Raw genomic sequence first — 19,285 nt, forward strand, 5'->3', positions numbered from 1 at the left:
TAAAAATGGAATAAAATAGATATTAATAAAATAAAGGTCAATATAAATAAAAATTAAAGTACCTTATAGAAAATAATCTAATAACTGAGACATCATCAATCCAAGGGGAAGAAAAAAAAGATCAAATATTATAGGAAGCACTGAAAAAATTTAGAACCTTTCTTTTTATCTTACAATAAATACTAGATGTAATAAAGAGTTAAAAGTTTTAAAAATCAACATAGGAAAGCTAAAGTAGAAAAAGAAACAGAATATAAAACAGCTAAAAAAAACTTTTGGAACTTTTTGATATGATAGAGAAAATTTTAAAGGTCAACAAATTTGACTTAGAACTTAGGAACTTTGAAAAGTAAATAAGAAAGCAGTAGAGAGATGGGAAATATGTTTGAAATATAATGAAGGGTTAATAGTGTTACCATACACGTAGCAGTAGTGGTAGTTGTGGTGGTAGTAAAGGTTGTAAAAGTTAACATATATTGAGCACTTAATTCTACTGTTCAAAGATTAGATAGATATTCTATAATTATGTAAAAACTCGGATGCATGGGGAAATGTACTACAAGGGAATGTACTAAAATATTTCAGGATAGTAGGATTATGGATGATATTTTTCTTTTGTCCTCTTTTATAAATTTTCTGCTCTTATTATACTACTTTTATGACAAAATATTAATTGAGAAAGAAAAAACATACTTTGCTGAGCACACAAAATAATATGAGATTGTGTGAGTAAAAGCTATGGCTTTTAATATTAGAAAAAAATTAAGAATGTGTACTGAAAAAAATCAGAATGAATTATAACTGACTGAAAGCTCCTGTTTGATCATGTTGTGTGCCAGACTGATGTTTTTGTGGCTTTTGTCTTCCTTTTAGGCACACATGATGCTCTCATAATTGGTAAGTTTTATGAAGAGTTTGCTAAGATACCCTAGCATCCTTAACAGTAAGTATCCACTTTTAATAAGTGAAATATAAAAAGAGAGGTCAAAATATCTTATATTGAATTTTCAGTTAGTAGAAAAATAAATTCAGTTCATGGTATGGCAAAACTGGTATCCTTATATGCATATAGAGTGAGTATCCTTTATCAAAGTTTCTTTGCTATTTTTGAACCATTATAAAAAAAGAATCAATCTTCCTATTTTAATGTGCTGCAAAAGGCAACTTGCTCTTTGGTTTATAACCTGGGAATACTCTTGGTAAAGACTATTCAAAGTAAAGACTACTAAGTAAAGACTACTACTTGGTAAAGACAATTAAGATGGTAGTCGTGCCCATTTGCACAAATTGAAAGCCAGAAAGACCAATTTTCTAAGCTCATTTCTGTGATCTGCCTATGTGGGAAGAATAGTTTTGTGATAGAGTTTCTAAGAGTGTCAGCAGAGTCTGCTGCATAGACTAGCTTGTGCCTTGTGCTTCACATAAGAGACAGGTGCAGGGCCATGGAGAGCTGAGCCCAGGAGCTCCAGTGCTTGTTCTCACCCACTTGTTGAAAGGCTGCTGTTGGACAAAGGTTACAAACTGCTCTCTCACTGCTCATTTCTAACCCTGTGGTAAGAAGACTAATATGCTAGACCAAACAAGGAACAGAGGGGAAATCTTAAAGATAAGCCTATGGGGGGGGGGGGTGTTTTTTAAAAGCAGAATTTATAGTTACTTTTTCAAAACTCATTAAGACAGTATTTAAAACCTACAGGTTATATTTTCCATGCATGTAATTACCATATTTTATTTCCTAGGCATGTTCTTTGGTATGGCCCTCTTGATTTTACCCATCATTGTTTCCTGTTGGATAATTCTAAAGCGCAAAAAAGGGTAAGTACAACCATATTCTCCTAGAAAATGTTTATAACTCTACATGCTGCTGCTTGGAAGCCAAAGAGAAGTAAAAGATGTTGACCTAAGAGAAATAGACTGCCAGTTATTTCTTCAGCAAAAATGGGTTTATTTGCGATCCACAGAGAATAGCAACTTGAGGTCTACAACCATGGTAAGTCATGTGCAAGTCGCTGCATGGTAAGGGAAGAAGAGTGCTTTTCCTGGGAGGAGAAGGAAGTTGGGAGGGCTGTAGTAAACAGAGTTCATGGCTTTTCATTGGCTTAGTTCTTGCCAGGAGTCTTTCTTCTTCCTCTTGGTCTCTGTTGTCTTCCTGGGGCAGCAGAGCTCCCCCTTCTGGTCCCCTGACTCTATTTATTTGAGGTTTCTGTGTATTGACTTTTCACAAAGAAAACCTCAACAAAAAAAAAAAAAAAAGAGGTTTTTATATAGAGGTGGAAATTCTTATAAAGGCTGATGACATACAGTAGACATAAAGAAGTATTCACACTATTAAAAAACAAAATTCAGCTGGGTAAATTTGAAGATCTAATTGGCTTTATTAAAGGGTTCATGGACTGGGCAGCATCCCATTTATCAACTAGAAAGGTGCACAGAGTTGTACAAATAGAAGGTTTTCATAGGAAGAAGGGTGGGCCAAGGGAGCTATTAGGGGAAGGAAAGGATTATTTTAAAATCAGGATATCTTCTTTGGGGGCAGGGCGGAGGCATTGGATAGCAAGGACTTATGAAATTGATTGCCTCGTCTTCCTCTGGGAGATGGAGAGGACCTTCGTAACAGATTACCTCTTTGATGCTGACCAGAAAATTTCAGACTGGTTGATTAAGATTAATTTTTATAGGTCAAAACTGCAGTTAAGTCTTGGAGTCAAATGATTCCCTTTTGGGTCTATTGCTTTTTTTTTTTTTTTTTTTTTTTTTTTAATTTCTTGGCTGCATTGGGTCTTTGTTGCTGCATGCAGGCTTTGTCTATTTGCGGAGAGTGGGGGCTACTCTTCATTGCAGTGCGTGAGCTTCTCGTTGTGGTATCTTCTCTTGTTGTGGAGCGCGGACTCTAGGTGCGTGGGCTTCAGTAGTTGTGGCACATGGGCTCAATAGTTGTGGTGCACAGGCTTAGTTGCTCCGTGGCATGTGGGATCTTCCTAAAGCAGGGATCGAACCCATGTCCCCTGTATTGGCAGGTGGATTCTCAACCACTGCGCCACCTATGAAATCCCAGGTCTATTACTGTTTTTAAGGAAATATATATGACGAAGAACACTTTCTTTAAAAGCTTAGAATTTATGAAGGACTCAAAGTTTGCAAAAGAGAAAATAGAAGCAATTTTTACAAGGGTGTTGATGAGAACATCCTTATTCCAGTTTTGCTTAATTTCAGACTCTGACCTCTATACACTGACTTTATCAGGGCACTAGAAATTAGATAGTGTGTCCCACTGGTACACATACCCACACTGCCAGCGTGGAATAAATAAGCTTTCACATGGATGTTTTTTAAAAATAATAATCTTTTATAAACACCATTTATTTTTAAACTTGCCAAAACCTTGCAAGGATTAAAATCTAAGTAAAGAATTGTTTTTGACTAGGAAGAGAACATAGACAGCTTTTGTATTAGTTGATTTAGTTATAACAAAATCAGTGAGGTCAAAGTCAATGAGATCAATGCTATAAGCTTGAGGAGCAAACTCTATATTCATGAGAAACAGTTTGAACTTTAAATGAACAGTTTTCTATAGCAAACATTCTCAGCAAATGCAGTCTCCTAAAGAAGCTGTACAGAAATTGAAGTTTTGATATGCACAGAAGCTGCCAATATAAACTTTTAAAAAAACAAAGTATCACAGCAGAACTCCTTGCAAACAATCTAGCCACTTCTTGCCTCTCCCTGCATTGTCCTTTCTCACACTCTTTAAATTCTGTCTTGTCTTTTGGTCTCCATGGCACTTCTCACTAGGTCCCTCCCCAGACAATGAGCTAGTTGCGAGCAGGGACCACCTACAGAGACTCAACATAATTTTTATTTAATGACTTTTGATTGCCACTTTTGCAGTAGTCAAGACTAGTAATAATAATAGCAAACATAACATGCTATTGACAACATGCTTTACCATTTACGGTCTTCTTTGGCCCTCAGAGCAACTCTGTGAAGTAGGTAGACCCAATAATATTATTATCCCAAAACAGAGAAGACTCTGAGATGCAGAGAAATTCAGTGACTTGATTAAAATCCTATCAGTGGGAAGTTGTTAAGAGTTAAGGCTTTCATCCCAGTTACCTGAAGTAAAATCATGAACCCTTTCATACTATCTGTTGATAACTTTCTTTGCCCATTTCTGAATCTGATTCTGTATCACTGAAATTCAGTATCCAGAACTGTGTATAGTACAGGGCTGAAATATTTCCATTTTTTCTTTCAATAATCCTTTTTTTCTCCCTCTCTTTTATTGGATTTGTCTCAGTTACTCTGGTATAATGACTTAGTATCTTTCTAGAAAATGGTATGTGAATTCTCATTTTTCACTCTATTTTGTGTTATTAGCCTACAAGATAATTGATAATTATCATATTTCTGTAAGGGCCTCTGTCTTATTAAGGGTTTAGTGACAATTTTCCTATTTGTTCACATAAGTATTTTTTTCTGTGATTTAACCTCACTGGCTTGACATTTAACTAGTTTTTTTTTTTTTTTTTTTTTAAAAAGGTCCTATCTGCACTCTTGGTATTTTACTATGTATTTACTATATCAGTAATTTGTGACAAATGTTAAGCAAGATAAGTCACGCACTGATCACTGAGAAATAACAGATTCCTCCATTCAGAGCCCCCAAATCCTTACCTGTTGTTTCTGCCTCTAATCTACTCCCATTTCTATACAAAAAGGCTTCTTGTCCACAGTCAGATCAAGCCTTAAGTCTTCATTAGTATTATGCATAGTTCAAAACTATCACGGCCACTCTCTGGAAGGGCTCTCTGCATTACCCGATATTCACATCAGCCACCATCAACCACCTGCACAGCCATCTCTGAACACATACTCACTGAGGTTGTATCCTCTCACATCCCACGTACCACTGAGCATCCAAGACTACTTTCAGGCCATTACTCACCTAACCACCTAGTCACTGCTCCTTGGAAGCCCGTACCATGCGGCTGTCCAGCCCTGTATACCTCCTCATGCATGAATCTCATCCTGTGGAAACTTACAATCTCCTCTTTGTCTCAAGTGATGCCATCATCTAACCTCTATGAGAGGGTAAAGAGGAACTGCGTAATGAGAAAGCACTGGGAAGTGGTGGAATGAGCGAACTCTTTGTGCTTCCATTCTTAAATCCCTAATACCAACCCAGAGTTGAAATCTAAATGTACTGGTATTGTATGATTCATCATTTCATGTATATAAAATCTAGTGCTTATTAAATGACCACAGAGAGGCACAGGAGCAAACCAGGTAAGACCCTGGGCTTTGCAATCAGTAAGACCTATGTTCACATTCACTTACTACTCTGAGACCTTCAGCAAGATACTTAACCTGTCTAAACTCTACTTTCCTTCCCTGTGAAATAGGGAAAATAATAGATTCTACCTCACTTAACACAGGGCCTCACACATGGTGAATGTCTGAAAAGTTAACTTTGTTATTTACACATGATTGTTATTATTGACATTTAAAAGTAATTAAATACTTCTATATACTGTCAGTTCTCATATACCTTCATGAAAACTACTGCTGCTTTCCTACTGCTGGGTATTAACGGTACAGAAAACAAAACTTACATCTTCACTACACAGAAAGAAAGAAGCCTTGTGTAAAACTGCAGTGCAAAGCTATTCACATTGTGAAGCCTAAATGTCACAATATTGTGGTGAACAATATTTACTAATCAAAATTACATTGGAAATAGCGAAATGTGTTAAGTATGGACACTTGTCTATAAGCAATTTAGAATCTTCTGACACAAGGAAGAGGATGGTTTTATTATTATTTCCTAATGCAAATTTTTACTTAGTCTTGAAATGTGGGATTTGTTTTTTCTTTTTAGATATCTTCAAAGATTTGAGAAACTTGAAGCAAAGTATGCCCTAAATTTCAAAATGAAAGCTACTAATTTCTTTCAATACTGAAAGTTATATACTTACAATATTTCTATTTTTCTCCATTGCCAATTAGCAATAATACAAATGAAAAATCAAAAGAAGCAATTATCCACTTGCATCCCCAAGAAGACAATGGTGTTCAGCCTCACACTCTGCAAACAAATCAGGAAAATAGCAGGTACCTAATACATAAACTGAATTCAAAACGTTTTCAACAACTCAAATGTTGAAAATGAAAGTAGGATTTGAATATGCTATGGCACTAGTTGGATCACTGATATCAAAGGAGATGGAATGTACTCAGGAACTATAAATACCTTTGTTGTTTTTTTGTGGATTGCTGTTTCCAGTGATTTGGGGTGATGAGTGTCAGTGCTCTGCACAGGTACTTTCTTTTCAAAGCTTTCCGGCATTTTTGTGCATTTATGCTATGAACCTTTGAGAATAGTAAGCTTTTCTTTTCCTTGTGGAACCCAAGCATTTGCTCAGGGTGCATCTCAATCTGTGCACATTGACTGTTGACGACCTTTTTAAAAACTGGTAGGAATTCCTTAATGAAATTGTCTCAAATTTCCCTTTTAAAATTGGAATTTTGGCCACAGTACTTCACAGGAGTAAGGTTAATCATTTGTGGCAACATGTGGTTGACAGGAGTGAGTTAGAGTCTGTATAAAGCTTAAGACCTGTGCACTCAGACCAGGTGCAGGGGCAGAGAGGACAATACAGCCATCTCCAATGACACAGCCCCACATTAAAGGACATAAGAATATTCAATGATGCAGCTAAGGAGAACAATGGTGAGGGATCCAGCGGCAGTAATAACTGTGAGTGTCAGGTGAGCTGATGGGCCTCATCAGGGGTGTCCATTAGTACAAGGACAGTGTTCCCGGCCTTAAGAAAGGAGAGGCTTCAACATGGCCAAGGGGGCATTTGGATATCTAGGACTATACAATAACTTGTTTCGATCTTGACTTGTGCATAGGGGAGGAGGACGTGGTATCTGAAGCTGACCCTCCTCCAAACTACTGGCTCCTGTTTCCTTTCACAAAACCATCATTCAGAAAAGAGACTCAAGGAATCATTTTGTGTGTTATGAGGGACCGTATGCGTTCCAGAATGAGGAACTTTTTATTTAGTTGCTCAATTCTGAGAACTCTTTTCTTTAGACAAAAGAAGCAATGAGGAAACGTCAAGTTATTATTAATCCTTTATTAATTTATGCTGTCAACTGAAAAAAATGCACAGCGTGAGTTGTGAGTTAAGTTTTATATAGCTTGGGAGACAGCATTTCAGGTAGCTCTAAGAAATCACTACAAAGAGGCAGTGGGGAAGGTAAGTATATATGTGATTTGGGGGGGGTACATGTAATCAAACACATTTTTGCAAAAGGTTGCTGCTAGTCTTGTAAAGATTATTGCTAGTCACAGAGAGCACACAACACCATGAAAACTTTTAGTGCTTTTCTAGATATAAGGAGATGCAAGAATTTGGCTCATAAAATCTCCTGAAAACGTCTAGCTATCTGAAGGCCTGTTCTGCCAGTTCTTTTTTGTTTTGTTTTTTTTAATTTTTTATTTATTTTTTATTTTTTGGGGGGTACACCAAGTTCAATCATCTGTTTTTATACACATATGCCCATATTCCCTCCCTCCCTTGACTCCCCCCCCCTCAAGTCCCCCCCACCCTCCCCGCCCCAGTCCTCTAAGGCATCTTCCATCCTCGAGTTGGACTCCCTTTGTTATACAACAACTTCCCACTGACTATCTATTTTACAGTTGGTAGTATATATATGTCTGTGCTACTCTCTTGCTTCGTCTCAGTTTCCCCTTCACCCCCCGCCCCCTCCCATACCTCGAGTTCTCCAGTCCATTCTCTGTATCTGCATCCTTGTTCTTGTCACTGAGTTCATCAGTACTATTTTTAGATTCCGTATATGTGAGTTAGCATACAATATTTGTCCTTCTCTTTCTGACTTACTTCACTCTGTATGACAGATTGTAGTTCTATCCACCTCATTACATATAGCTCCATCTCATCCCTTTTGAAAGCTGAGTAATATTCCATTGTGTATATATGCCACATTTTCTGTATCCATTCATTTGTTGATGGGCATTTCGGTTGCTTCCATGTCCTGGCTATTGTTAATAGTGCTGCAATAAACATTATGGTACAAGTTTCTTTTGGGATTATGGTTTTCTTTGGGTATATGCCCAGTACTGTTCTGCCAGTTTTTTCCAGAGCACAGAGTGCCTCATTCCTGATCTCCACCCTGAACTCCTTTCAGGGAGTGTTGAAAGTCAGCAGCTGCAGTGGCTCATGATTTAATCCTTGTAGAGGTAGATGGCAAGTGCCAATTTGTAGTTGGCGATGCTATACTTTTTTGTGCCTGACATAGCAGCCACAACAGAGGACTGTAAACACTTCTTTTAAAATTTGTAATTTATGTGTAATGCGTGCATCATGATTATCAGCATATAAATTCTGGGTAGTTCAGTTGTCAACTATGCTGTCATCTAAATAAAAATATCTTGTTATTTCAGCATTCTTCCTTGACAAAGCACTATAAATCTGGAGAACACCTCGAATTAAAATGTTGATTGGAAAGGAGCCAATTCATTTCAACAGAATAAGATCTGAGACTCATGAAATCTTTGAAGTGACTGCACAGAGATGCAAACACGTGCACTTGATGATGCTGAAGCTCTCCCAGTACCTAGTGAAGCGCCTCCTCTTAGCTTGGATTACGGTCACCGCTTCATTCTCTTTTCTTGTGCTGAAAGCATATTATCTAGTCAGGGGAAAACTACACTTAGGATTTATAAGTTATCTCAATTATTTAAAGGAAGAAAGTGTTGCCTCAGATTTCTGTTTACAAGTTGGTCATTTTTTTATTTTCAAATGTTTATAATAACAATGGGCTCATTAAAGCAAATTTGGAAAATGCAGGGAGAAGACATGAAAAAAGTTTCATTAAATATACTACCCAGTGATAACCACTGTTAATATTTTAATTCATATTCTGCTAATCTTTATGTATGTTTCTTTATACACATATATGTTTTTCTTTCTTAAATACTTCCTTTTTTATCAACAGAATCTACTCATTTTAGACAGTTTGGAGAAATATATGTGGTATATCAGTTTTCACTTTCTCAAAGAAAAATAAATTAATTTCTGTTTATTAAAAAGGCATTGGGACTTCCCTGGTGGTCCAGTGGTTAAGACCCCATGCCCCAATGCAGGGAGCCCAAGTTGGATCCCTGGTACAGGAACTAGATCCCGCATGATGCAACTAAGAGCCTGCATGCCACAACGAAGCAGCAACGAAGATCCTACATGCCCCAACTAAAGACCTAGCGCAACTAAATAAATAAAAAATAATTTTTTATTTAAAAAAAAGGCATTAAATGATTTTAAGGGAGTAGGGTCCAGACTATTCAAGAGAAATATCTGGGAAAAAAAAAAGCTTTGGCTATTTCCTAAGCTCTATTTCAAAAGCACTTTGACCTATGTTATTTACTTAAAAATGCTAAATTTAAATAAAAGAATAATTTTTATCATAACAGTAACTAGCTTAGGGTTTTGTATCAGTTCAGAATTCACTAAAGTAGCTAAAGAAAGCATGACTTTTAATAATTTATCAAGCTAATAATGTCAGGGAGGAAAGATTTCCCTCTGGAAATTCTTCTAGCTGGTCTAAGAATTAAATTGACATCAGATAGATTAACAGGAGAAAATCAAACCAATTTTAATAACATGTATATGTGGGAGAAACCCAGAAAACTGAGTGACTCCCAAAATGGTTGAAGCCGGCATCTTAAATGCCACATTCAGCTAAAGACAAAAGAGGATGTTGGGGGTAGTGGTTTGGGACTTTAAAAGGGAGGAAGGTAATTTAAATAGAGGTGGAAAAACAAATGTTTGATAAATGCTTGCTGGGCCAGGCAGAGTCAACGGGACTCAGAGTAGACTCTGATCCCTTAGACCCTGTGGAGGTGCCCCCCACCACACCCACACCCCTCCTGCCACTTTAGCCCATATTCTTTGCAGAATCTCTGGTCATAGTCCCATTCCAGGAACAGTCACTTTATCTAAATTTTTTTAAGCAGCTAAGAGGTCGGTAACAAGAAAAGACTTCCTGAGTTTTCTGTTTCTTAAAAATAATCAGCCTAATTAATCTTGATGCCAATGAGACACATTTTCAGGTGGCACATTTTGTTCCTCTAAAATAAACATGTACTGACACCTTCTAAATAAGTGGCCCTGGAATCTTTAACACATCCACATCCTTGTAGAGCAAAACTTTATTTGATGTTATATTATCAGCCACTCTAATGATCTCTAGAAAATATCAAATCTTTCTGGATATTTAACAATAGATTTGTATAAGACTACTGCTAATTTCTGTGTAATTCTGGGTTTTAGAGTATATTCTTCCACATTTACCTTGACAAATATACAGGTTGAACTGGACATCAACTGGACTGTCAATTTAAAATCAAACAAGATAGGAAAAAAAAAAACAGTATCAGCAAAGACAACTGAAAAATGAAACAAAAAACTGCAATGTATATCACAGGCAAAAGGTAAATGGCTTATTTGAGACAAAAATTTAAAGACAACCACTGCTTACCTCACAAAATACAGGCCAAAGACATACACCTAGGTCAACAGAAAAAGAAATACAGGTAGCCCCCCAAAATACGAAAAGATGCTCAATGTTTTGCTTAGCTAAAATTTTAGCAATCTCTATTATTTCTTGGATTTCTGAGGATGTAAATTTTCAAGGAGAACTAGAAATCAACTGCTTGGGAATCAACCATTCTTAGAATCAACATTTCTCATCACAAGAAAAAATTCTCAATTCTTTTTTCCCCCCTCAGAATGGAGTACGTTAGTGAGCAACGTGATTAAAAAATATCTGATGTGCATGACTTTTTAACTGCAAGAAATCCGTGAGATTTTTAAAACATTAGTTATCTATGGGAAATATGTTTAAATTATGTATATATTAACTGTATATAAACTATGTAATAGTATATTAACTATGTAATAATGTATATTCTGTCCACTGAAAGAAGAACTCACAAGGTAAAAGTTGTGAGTTAAGTGTTATTCTGGGACCTTACCGAGGGCTATAGCCCAGGAAAGAGTCTCTCAGCTTTGAGGGATGTCTCTGAGGAGGTAAGGGAGGAGTGAGGATATACATGAATGTTTTGCTGGGGAAAAAAAAAAAAAGCAAACATGCAGTTGAATATCAAAACATTACTGTTAATCACAAAGAATAGACATCTCAAGTTAATGATTTTACTGCTTTTCTAAGTATGGGAAGATATCTTTCCTTAGTTATGCATCTTAACTATCTATGGGCCTATATATCCAAAGCACAGCATACTTCCTGTTTTTCTCCATCTCGAATTCCCCTCAGGGTGGACTGTCCATGAGCAACTGCAGTGGCTAATGGCTTAGTCCCTGCAGAACTGGAAAAGCAGGAAACAACTTTTTTTTTCTTTACATTACTAATTATGGGTAAAATACTACACTGTCTAACATATTATTAAGCGGTTCTGTTCACCTCTGGCCTTACATATTTCATCTGAAAAGCAGGGGCTGGACCAACTGATCTCCAAAGCTATTCCTATTGCTAACATTCTAATATTGTTTTGTTTCACTTACTTTTTTGTACACTTAAGTGTGAGATGTAAGTTAGTTTAAGTCCACGATATTTAAATGTAACTTGTCTCTGGCATTATAATAAGAAAGGAATAAAAGATTTTATCTTTGCAAACCAACTTGTGGAGTATGCTTTGTAATATAGTTATTGTGTAAAGATTTCAAAAGCCAAGAGGAAACACAATGAATATGTGATCCTTCTGAGAAACGCCCTCCTTTCTGCGCTTGACTGGGTTCAGAATCCCTGTGTTGGGCGTGGCACAACAGTAATGCTCTTGAGGTAACAGCCAAGTAAGAAGGTCAGTTTGCTGGCAGGTGCAAGTAGAGGTGGCAGAACTCCCAGGAGCAACATCAAAAAGGTGGCTTAACTATCCTCTGTTGAGCCATTCTCCTTCAGGTTTTCACAAATACCTAACCTGTAAAGCACCATGACAGGGGAAACTCCTTTCTATGTAAGTCTTTTCACAGGGCCCTTCATGCTGCTACCCCCACTTCTGAAAAGCAAAATGTAAATATACTAATTTAGGAGGCAAAAGGTCATCTAACATTGTTTCATTTAATGAAGTCCCCCTCGGTTTAATGACATCCCCAGACACCTCCCTCCACCTTACCTCCATTCCTAAAGCTTACAGGAGAGCTACTACATAGCTCAAAACCTGGTCTACAGTCATATTCTCCATTCTCTCCTCATTTTCTCATTGGCAGTTTGATGAAATCTTTAGGGGGAGTTGGAGGAGCCACTAGTGTTTAAGCCCCTCCTTCACTCAAAGCCTTGACTCTTGAGTTCTATTCCTCTCAGGACCTTAGGAAGTTTACAGTCAGTAGTTTCCCTTTGAACTCAGTCACTAAAAAGATCTCAAGGCTAAGGGTTAGACAGCAGATCCACTTCATAGGTCAGCTTGCCATGCCTGATGTTGGACAGTTTTCTCTGAAGATAGCTGTAGCTCATTCAAATCCTGCTTCTTCCCAGTGCCTAAAATTATCTCAGAAACTTCCCAGCAACTGGTAAATCCACACTGGGGGAGGACTGGCAGAGACATGTTAAATGCACTTGACAGCAATACCCATTTATTTCATTCAGTATTCAATGGGTATTTACTATGCACCTAGTATAGGTCTAGAATTGTCTAAGCACTGGAGATACAGCAAGAAAACCATCACTGCTTCATGGAACTTGTCCGGAAAAATAGGGAACAAGGCTTAAATTTTTCAAATGGAGCCTCAGTTGGGTTAAATCAAAAGAAGTTAGAGAAATCTATGTGAAACTCTTCAATTTTATTTGGGATGATTTGAAGAACCCCAGGTATACAAATTTCACTGAAACAAAATTCCAGTAAAACCCCAATCCTTGAATCTAATCTAGCACCTTTAATCTAATTAGCAGAAACTAGCCATATTTCTTTCCCTACCTTATAAATTTTCTCTTGAGGAAAACAAACAAACAGAACTTACTTTCAAGCCCAAAAATAAATAGGAAAGTTTTTCTTCAGCTTATTATGATACAGTTGACATATAACATTACATACAGATAGTTGCAGAAGAAATAAATTCTGTTTTCACAAATGCCAACTCAGTGAGCCACAGAACATTTTTGTTATATCACTCCTTCATAACTGAAAGAATTAACAGAAATGATAATTCCCCCTCATTGCCTTTCCTTTAACTATCTCAATTATAAAATTATGGATTTTATAACCCCAAGTACTAAGGTGTTTATTTTATACATCACATCCACACTTTATGTTTTATATGCTCTGCCAAGAATTCGAAAAACTGTGTTGGTCTGGGAGGAAGAGGAAATTCCATGATTTGTTTATCCCAGAATAGCTGTAGTACATCTCACATATAAAATTGTTTAAAAATATATAAAGTTTTGTTGGAAACAGCCTAAATGTCCATTGACAGAAGAATGGATAAAGAAGATGTGGTACATATATACAATAGAGTATTACTCAGCCATAAAAAAAGAATGAAATAATGCCATTTGCAGCAACATGGATGAACCTAGAGATTGTCATACTGAGTGAAGTCTTTCAGAGAAAGACAAATATCATATGATATTGCTTATATGTGGAATCTAAAAAAATCATACAAATGAACTTATTTACAAAACAGAAATAGAGTCACAGATGTAAAAAACAAACATGGTTGCCAGGGGGAAAGGGAGGGAGGGATAAATTTGGGACTGACACATACACACTACTATATATAAAATACATAAGATAGTTAATAAGGACCTATTGTATAGCACAGGGAACTCTACCCGATACTCTGTAATGGCCTACATGGAAAAAGAATCTAAGAGTGGATATATGTGTATGTATAACTGGTACACTTTGCTGTACATTTGAAACTAACACAACATTGTAAATCAACTATAGTCCAATAAAATTTTAAAAATTAAAAAATTAAAATAAAAATATATAAAGTTTTGTTATTCCAGCTGATGCGTTTGAAGTTTATAGGGAGAATTTCCATTTCCTCACCATCCTCTCATACCTTAATTCTGGGTGATACAGGTTCTATCCCCACCATTCTATGAACAAAATAGCAATTGAAATATAGGTTGGATGTAAATAAATTTTTTTCTTTACTTGATTCTAAAGGTAACATAGTGTCAGTATAGAAAGCTGAAAAGCACAAAGAAAATTAAATATCCATAATCCTATCAATTATTGGTTAATTTTGGTATATTTCCAATTAATCTCTCTTTATGTGTATCAGTATACTACTTTTGTTTTAATAAAAGGAATGAAAAAAAGGTACACACTGATTTGGATTCTGCTTTTTCCACTCAGGAATATATCATAGTTTCTCACAATGATGTTTTTTTTTTAAACAATAAACTACCTACCATAAAATCCTTAATATTTCTGCTAGACACATTTTAAAAATTTTCTTGCAAAACTATACATCTTTGCTCACAGCTCTGATGATTTCTTTGGGATAAACTCTAAATGCAACTGGTGGTTTAAAAGTCATGCCCATTTTAAAACTTTTGACATACACAAAAGAGTTATGTTAAATACTGAAATTTGAGGGTACAAATTTCCCCAAATATGTTTACTTACATTAGTTGACCTTTTATTCTTTGCCAGCTAATAAGAAAACATCCACTCCTTTTGTTTGCTCTTTAATACCAGTCAGGTTACTTTTACATTTCTTTTACTAGTCATACAGGTTCACTTACAATTCTACAAATAAAACTTGCTTATTGTTAATTTTCATTGTTTGCAAGATTGTTTCAACAGAAAAGTTCTCCCCCTTACCCACTTCAGCTGACCAATTCCTCCCCCTCCCAAATCTAATGACATTCATTGCTTCCAAGAATTTGGCACTTACTGCACCCCTGTCCTTACCTTTTTCATGGATGTGTATTTCATCTTCAATAAAGCATTTAGTCGCTCAAGGACAAGGGCCCCACAGAGTTGAGACCCAGTATGCTAATGGCCCGGTGTTAACAATTTACCTTCCCATGGGGCCTTTCCTGGGAACACAGGGGAATCTAATTAACTTTAGCAGTAGGAAGAGCAGTGACCAAACCTTTCGTGATTTTGAAATCTATCAGGCCATGAGAGGATTCAATAGCAAACGCCCAACCACGGAAATTTCAACTATTGCCCCGCATTATGCCTGACTAATAGCAAAGATTGAGCAAGGGCCCAGGTGTCCGGACAGTCTGGAGTGCCCCAGGTCCAAAGTGGAGTCATGAAGGCGTCTGCCCCACCTAGTCACCCACTGCCTGGGCTCTAGGTTTCTATTCTCAGGTCGATGCGCTTGACTCTTTAATCCAGCTTTCCGGAAAAGGGACAATGATGTCCACGCCAGCCCTTGATTCCTTTCCACCCTTCCTGCGTAGGGCAGCAATAATAGTCTGCGTACGAAGAGGTGGTGAACCAGCCATTTCCCGCAAGCCGCAGCGGCTCTCTTGAGGTCTGCAGACGGAGGAGTCAGAGACAGTCAGGGTCCAAGTCGAAGGCGCAAAGCACCCAGCGCACCCGGAGAGTTAGACCCGCACCAGGGCCACGCCCCGCCTCTCCAGGCCTAAGGACCGCCCCCGGCTCGGAGTCCCGGTTTTGCAGCCCGCCCCTTGGCCCCGCCAGGCCCTCTCCTTCGCCGCGGATGCGTTCTAGGCCACGCCCACCTGTGTGACCGCACTTGACACTGAATCTGGGGATTATTGCGTCTGGTAATGAACTCTAAAAGGTCTCTCCCGGGTTGGTCTCAGGTTTCCCGCTGATCTTCCCGAAAATGACTGCGTCTTGCGCGCCTCGCCAGGCACCCCCCGGCCGCCCAGAGGGTACCCCTTTTCCTTGGTGCTGCGTCGGGATTCTTTTGCTGGCTTTAGTGCTCCCGTTACCCATTTTCTCCGGTAGGAGCCTGGAGAGAGTGTGCGCCCTGGCGGCGAACTGGAGTGGATCGGCAAGCAGGCAGGGCAGAGCCGAGGGCCGGGGGAGCTTTGCTTGGTGTCTCTGGGCGGAGGCGCGGAGCTGGATCCCCTGGGGTCGTGCGGAGTTGGGGTAAAAGGCGTGGCCGAAGTGTCCCGGGTCTTGCTGTGCAGGGACTCATTGAGGTGGGGACCGCGTAGTGGCCGAGAAGAAGGCTTGCTTAGCTGTGGGCACTGAGTGGTGAGGGTTGGCGGGCTCTGCCGGGGTTTACCCAGGGCCAGGCTGGGTCCCTAGCACGAGTTCATAGGGTTTTTTCCAGGACTGAGCGAAGTCGGAACAGGAGCAGGGACCCGGTACAGGTGGGATTGGCTTGCTCTTGAGTGCCCATGTGTCTGGGGTCATTGCTAGGCTGGTGCTGTGCCCTGGGGGAGGGTTTGCCTTGTGTTCCCTGGGAGGGTGAGTCCTTGTGTGGGAGGTGTTTGTGCCCTACTGGGGGAGCTGAGGGAATGTACCCTGGTGTATGCTTTGTTGAAGTCGCCAGCCCAGTGGTGCCCAGTGTGGGACAAGGAAGCTTACTGTTTGCTTTGCTTACCAAAGCCACCTAAAAAACGTTAGGAAAAATGAGTATCCTGAAAACGAACTATAAATGATGTTCATTTGGTTTCCCATAGAGCTCATAAACTAGACCTGAGGCCCATTCACTAAGTTTGTGTGTGTGTGTTTCATTGAATTGAATAAATACTTTAAAATAAATATATGCCCCCAAAAGACATGCTTATTGTATAAAACATACACAGTCAAAGGACAACCATTTTTAAGATTTTGGTAGATTTCCTTCTGTCTTTACATACATGTGTGTTTCCATGCCCAAGTTATTTTTAGGATCCTGTTACATATACAGTTTCCTTAGCAGCATTCATTCAACAAATACTTGCTTTCTGTATTCCAGGTCCTGTGCTGGTCCTGAGGATGCACTAATGAGCAATGACACACCATTCCTGTTTTCACGATCCTTATTTCACTATTTGTCTGCCCACACACAGGAATACATGCAAGGACTGTCTCTTGCTCCATGTTAGGTCCCCAGTGCCAGGCACAGATTAGGAAATCAAATATTAGCTAGAATTATTGGGAGTGGCAGGCAGTAGCCAAAACATAATGATAATGAATATGTTATAACGCAAGAGAAGCACCCGGGAGGAAAGGAGCACGATTCTCTGAAAGGCAAGACGTTTCTGCTCATCAAACAGGACAAACTCTGCCACCTTGCCTTCTGTACCTGCTGTTCCCTCAGCCTTGGAATGTTCTCCTGCCTCTTGCATCATTGGCTCCTTCTTATTCTTCAAACTCAGTTGTGATGTCCCCTCAGAGGGACCTTCTCTGACCCACTATTTCCGGTGGACACGCACACTTCAGCTCATTTACCCCCCAACTGGTAGTCACCCTCCCAAACTCTGTTTTCTGTTCTTTTCTCACTTGAATGCAGAGGTCTTGGCTGTCTTGTCACACTTGTGGTTCCAGATGCCCAATTTTTTGCCTCATTGTCAACACTCTCGTGTAACTATCAAGTACCAGAAAATTAAAGGTAACATTCGGCTGGGGCATAGAGCCCAGGAACAAGGTCTCTTGCTTCCAGGAGGAAGGTTCTCTGAAGAGCCATGGCCTTTCTATGGTGCCTAAAAAGCTAAGGCAGGGGCAGCTGGGGGTCAGAAAGGATCTATCTTCTGATTGTAGACTCCTCAGGGCTCTCAATACTCCAGGCTTGCTTGTTACAGATCATTTTAAAAGTTTATTTCTCTTCAGGAGAGGTGTCGGTGATGGAACAGTGGTGCTAACAAGGAATTAAAAGGAATTTTTTAAAGAATAATAATGTTTAGAATAGGCTTAAAGCTGGAAGTTGAAGCTGATAAAAACTATTCAAAATAAAGGAAAATAGACAACTAAAATGAACAGGATGTATCAGGGACAATAGTAACTAGAAGTGAAGAGGAGGAAAAACACGTTTAGGTTTAAGGTTGAAAGGTAACATCAGGATAGGTGGCAAACAAATGAGAACTCAGTATGCTGGGCAGGGAAAGTATGTGGATACAATAATCATTTCATTGAAGCAGCTCATGAGGAGAAGGTTTTGTAAACAGGCAGTGTTGTGCCTGGGAAGCTTGCCATCTCAGAGGTAGTTGTGAAGTGGTAGAAGGTCACAGAAGGGACCAGTCTCATTCCTCCAGAGTGGTCTGCTTTTGGGCACAAAACCTACAATTTCCTTTTATAGCTGGTCTCTTCTGCCTATTTTAGGTCTCTTATTTCTTCCTAATGAAAGAAGTCACGATGAATAAGTGCTTACACAGTAGTTTCTTAGTTTTCTTACTCTGTATATTACAGTGCAAGGAGAAGAGTCCTTATTGGTCAATTGCTAGGTTACCATAATACTGGGAGATATGAAACAAGAAATTAGGTGGTCAAATCTTTCTCCAGTGCATAAAGTTTTAAGATAATTATTTTCAATAATAGATTCATTATACTATATTCTTTACCATTGGTCTCTGTTTGACAGCAGTGGTACTTTGAGAACCAAAGCGTTTTGAATAGCAAGTATGAGGGATGTACCGCATGAGGTGTTGTGGACACATGGATGAATGGAGTCCACTGTATTATGTGTTAAATATGAAAACATGTAATGGTGACCTGAGAGATCCATGCAGAGGAGAATCCGAGTGCTACCAAACTCAGGTCTGGCTGCTTGCCACTCAAAAAAGTCAGTACTTGCGAGACAAGTGCTGGTAGGAATAGAAAGCTTGCTTCAATCAGAAGGGTGGCATCGGGGGAGAACGCAGACTCCTGCCCCAGAACCAACTCTGAAGAGTCTGATTGGCCATGAAAGTTTTTAAAGGGAAAAGGGGAAAGTAATCTCAGCTAATCATTGAGATAAGGAGTCATATTTGTTATCTCCCATTGCCTGCAGACTTGACGACTCCTTGTGATCTTCCCTTAGATGCTACCTCTTTCACACAGTTTGCTCTCGAGGTTACTGAAGGGAAAGCTAGGGGAAAGATCTGGTCATCTATTAATTATTCTTCATTTCTATTTCTTTGATCTAAGAAAATAACCAGCAGGTTAGGCAAAAGTATTGTGTGATCAAAAGCTGTGAAAGGTGTGCTCGGGCCAGAGGTTAGTTAAAATATAGCTTTGCTAAAGTGGCAAAACAAAAGGGACCTCCTGCAGATAGCTCTTTCCTACAAAAGGCTGCTTACACAAGAGAAGGGGACTGGTCACTGCCTCCCCAGGGGAAGCAGA

General features: G+C 38.8%; 2 protein-coding genes across 2 annotated transcripts in view; both read left to right on the forward strand.

The window, feature by feature from the left end:
• CR1 (complement C3b/C4b receptor 1 (Knops blood group)) overlaps nucleotides 1–15,758 on the forward strand; it is a 131,561-nt gene extending 115,803 nt beyond the window's left edge. The window contains exons 34-37 of the mRNA XM_057727207.1: nucleotides 874–897; nucleotides 1,740–1,815; nucleotides 6,007–6,111; nucleotides 15,521–15,758. Of these exons, the coding sequence (XP_057583190.1) occupies nucleotides 874–897; nucleotides 1,740–1,815; nucleotides 6,007–6,111; nucleotides 15,521–15,758 (443 nt within the window). The remainder of the gene's footprint in view (nucleotides 1–873; nucleotides 898–1,739; nucleotides 1,816–6,006; nucleotides 6,112–15,520) is intronic.
• A 21-nt stretch (nucleotides 15,759–15,779) lies between these two features.
• The window catches only part of LOC130848829 (membrane cofactor protein-like), a 66,462-nt gene continuing 62,956 nt past the window's right edge, over nucleotides 15,780–19,285 (forward strand). Inside the window, exon 1 of the mRNA XM_057727208.1 lies at nucleotides 15,780–15,978. Coding sequence (XP_057583191.1) covers nucleotides 15,858–15,978 — 121 coding nt within the window. The 5' untranslated portion in view covers nucleotides 15,780–15,857. The remainder of the gene's footprint in view (nucleotides 15,979–19,285) is intronic.

The sequence above is a fragment of the Hippopotamus amphibius genome, chromosome 3 (assembly GCF_030028045.1).
Source record: "Hippopotamus amphibius kiboko isolate mHipAmp2 chromosome 3, mHipAmp2.hap2, whole genome shotgun sequence".
Classification (NCBI taxonomy): domain Eukaryota; kingdom Metazoa; phylum Chordata; class Mammalia; order Artiodactyla; family Hippopotamidae; genus Hippopotamus; species Hippopotamus amphibius.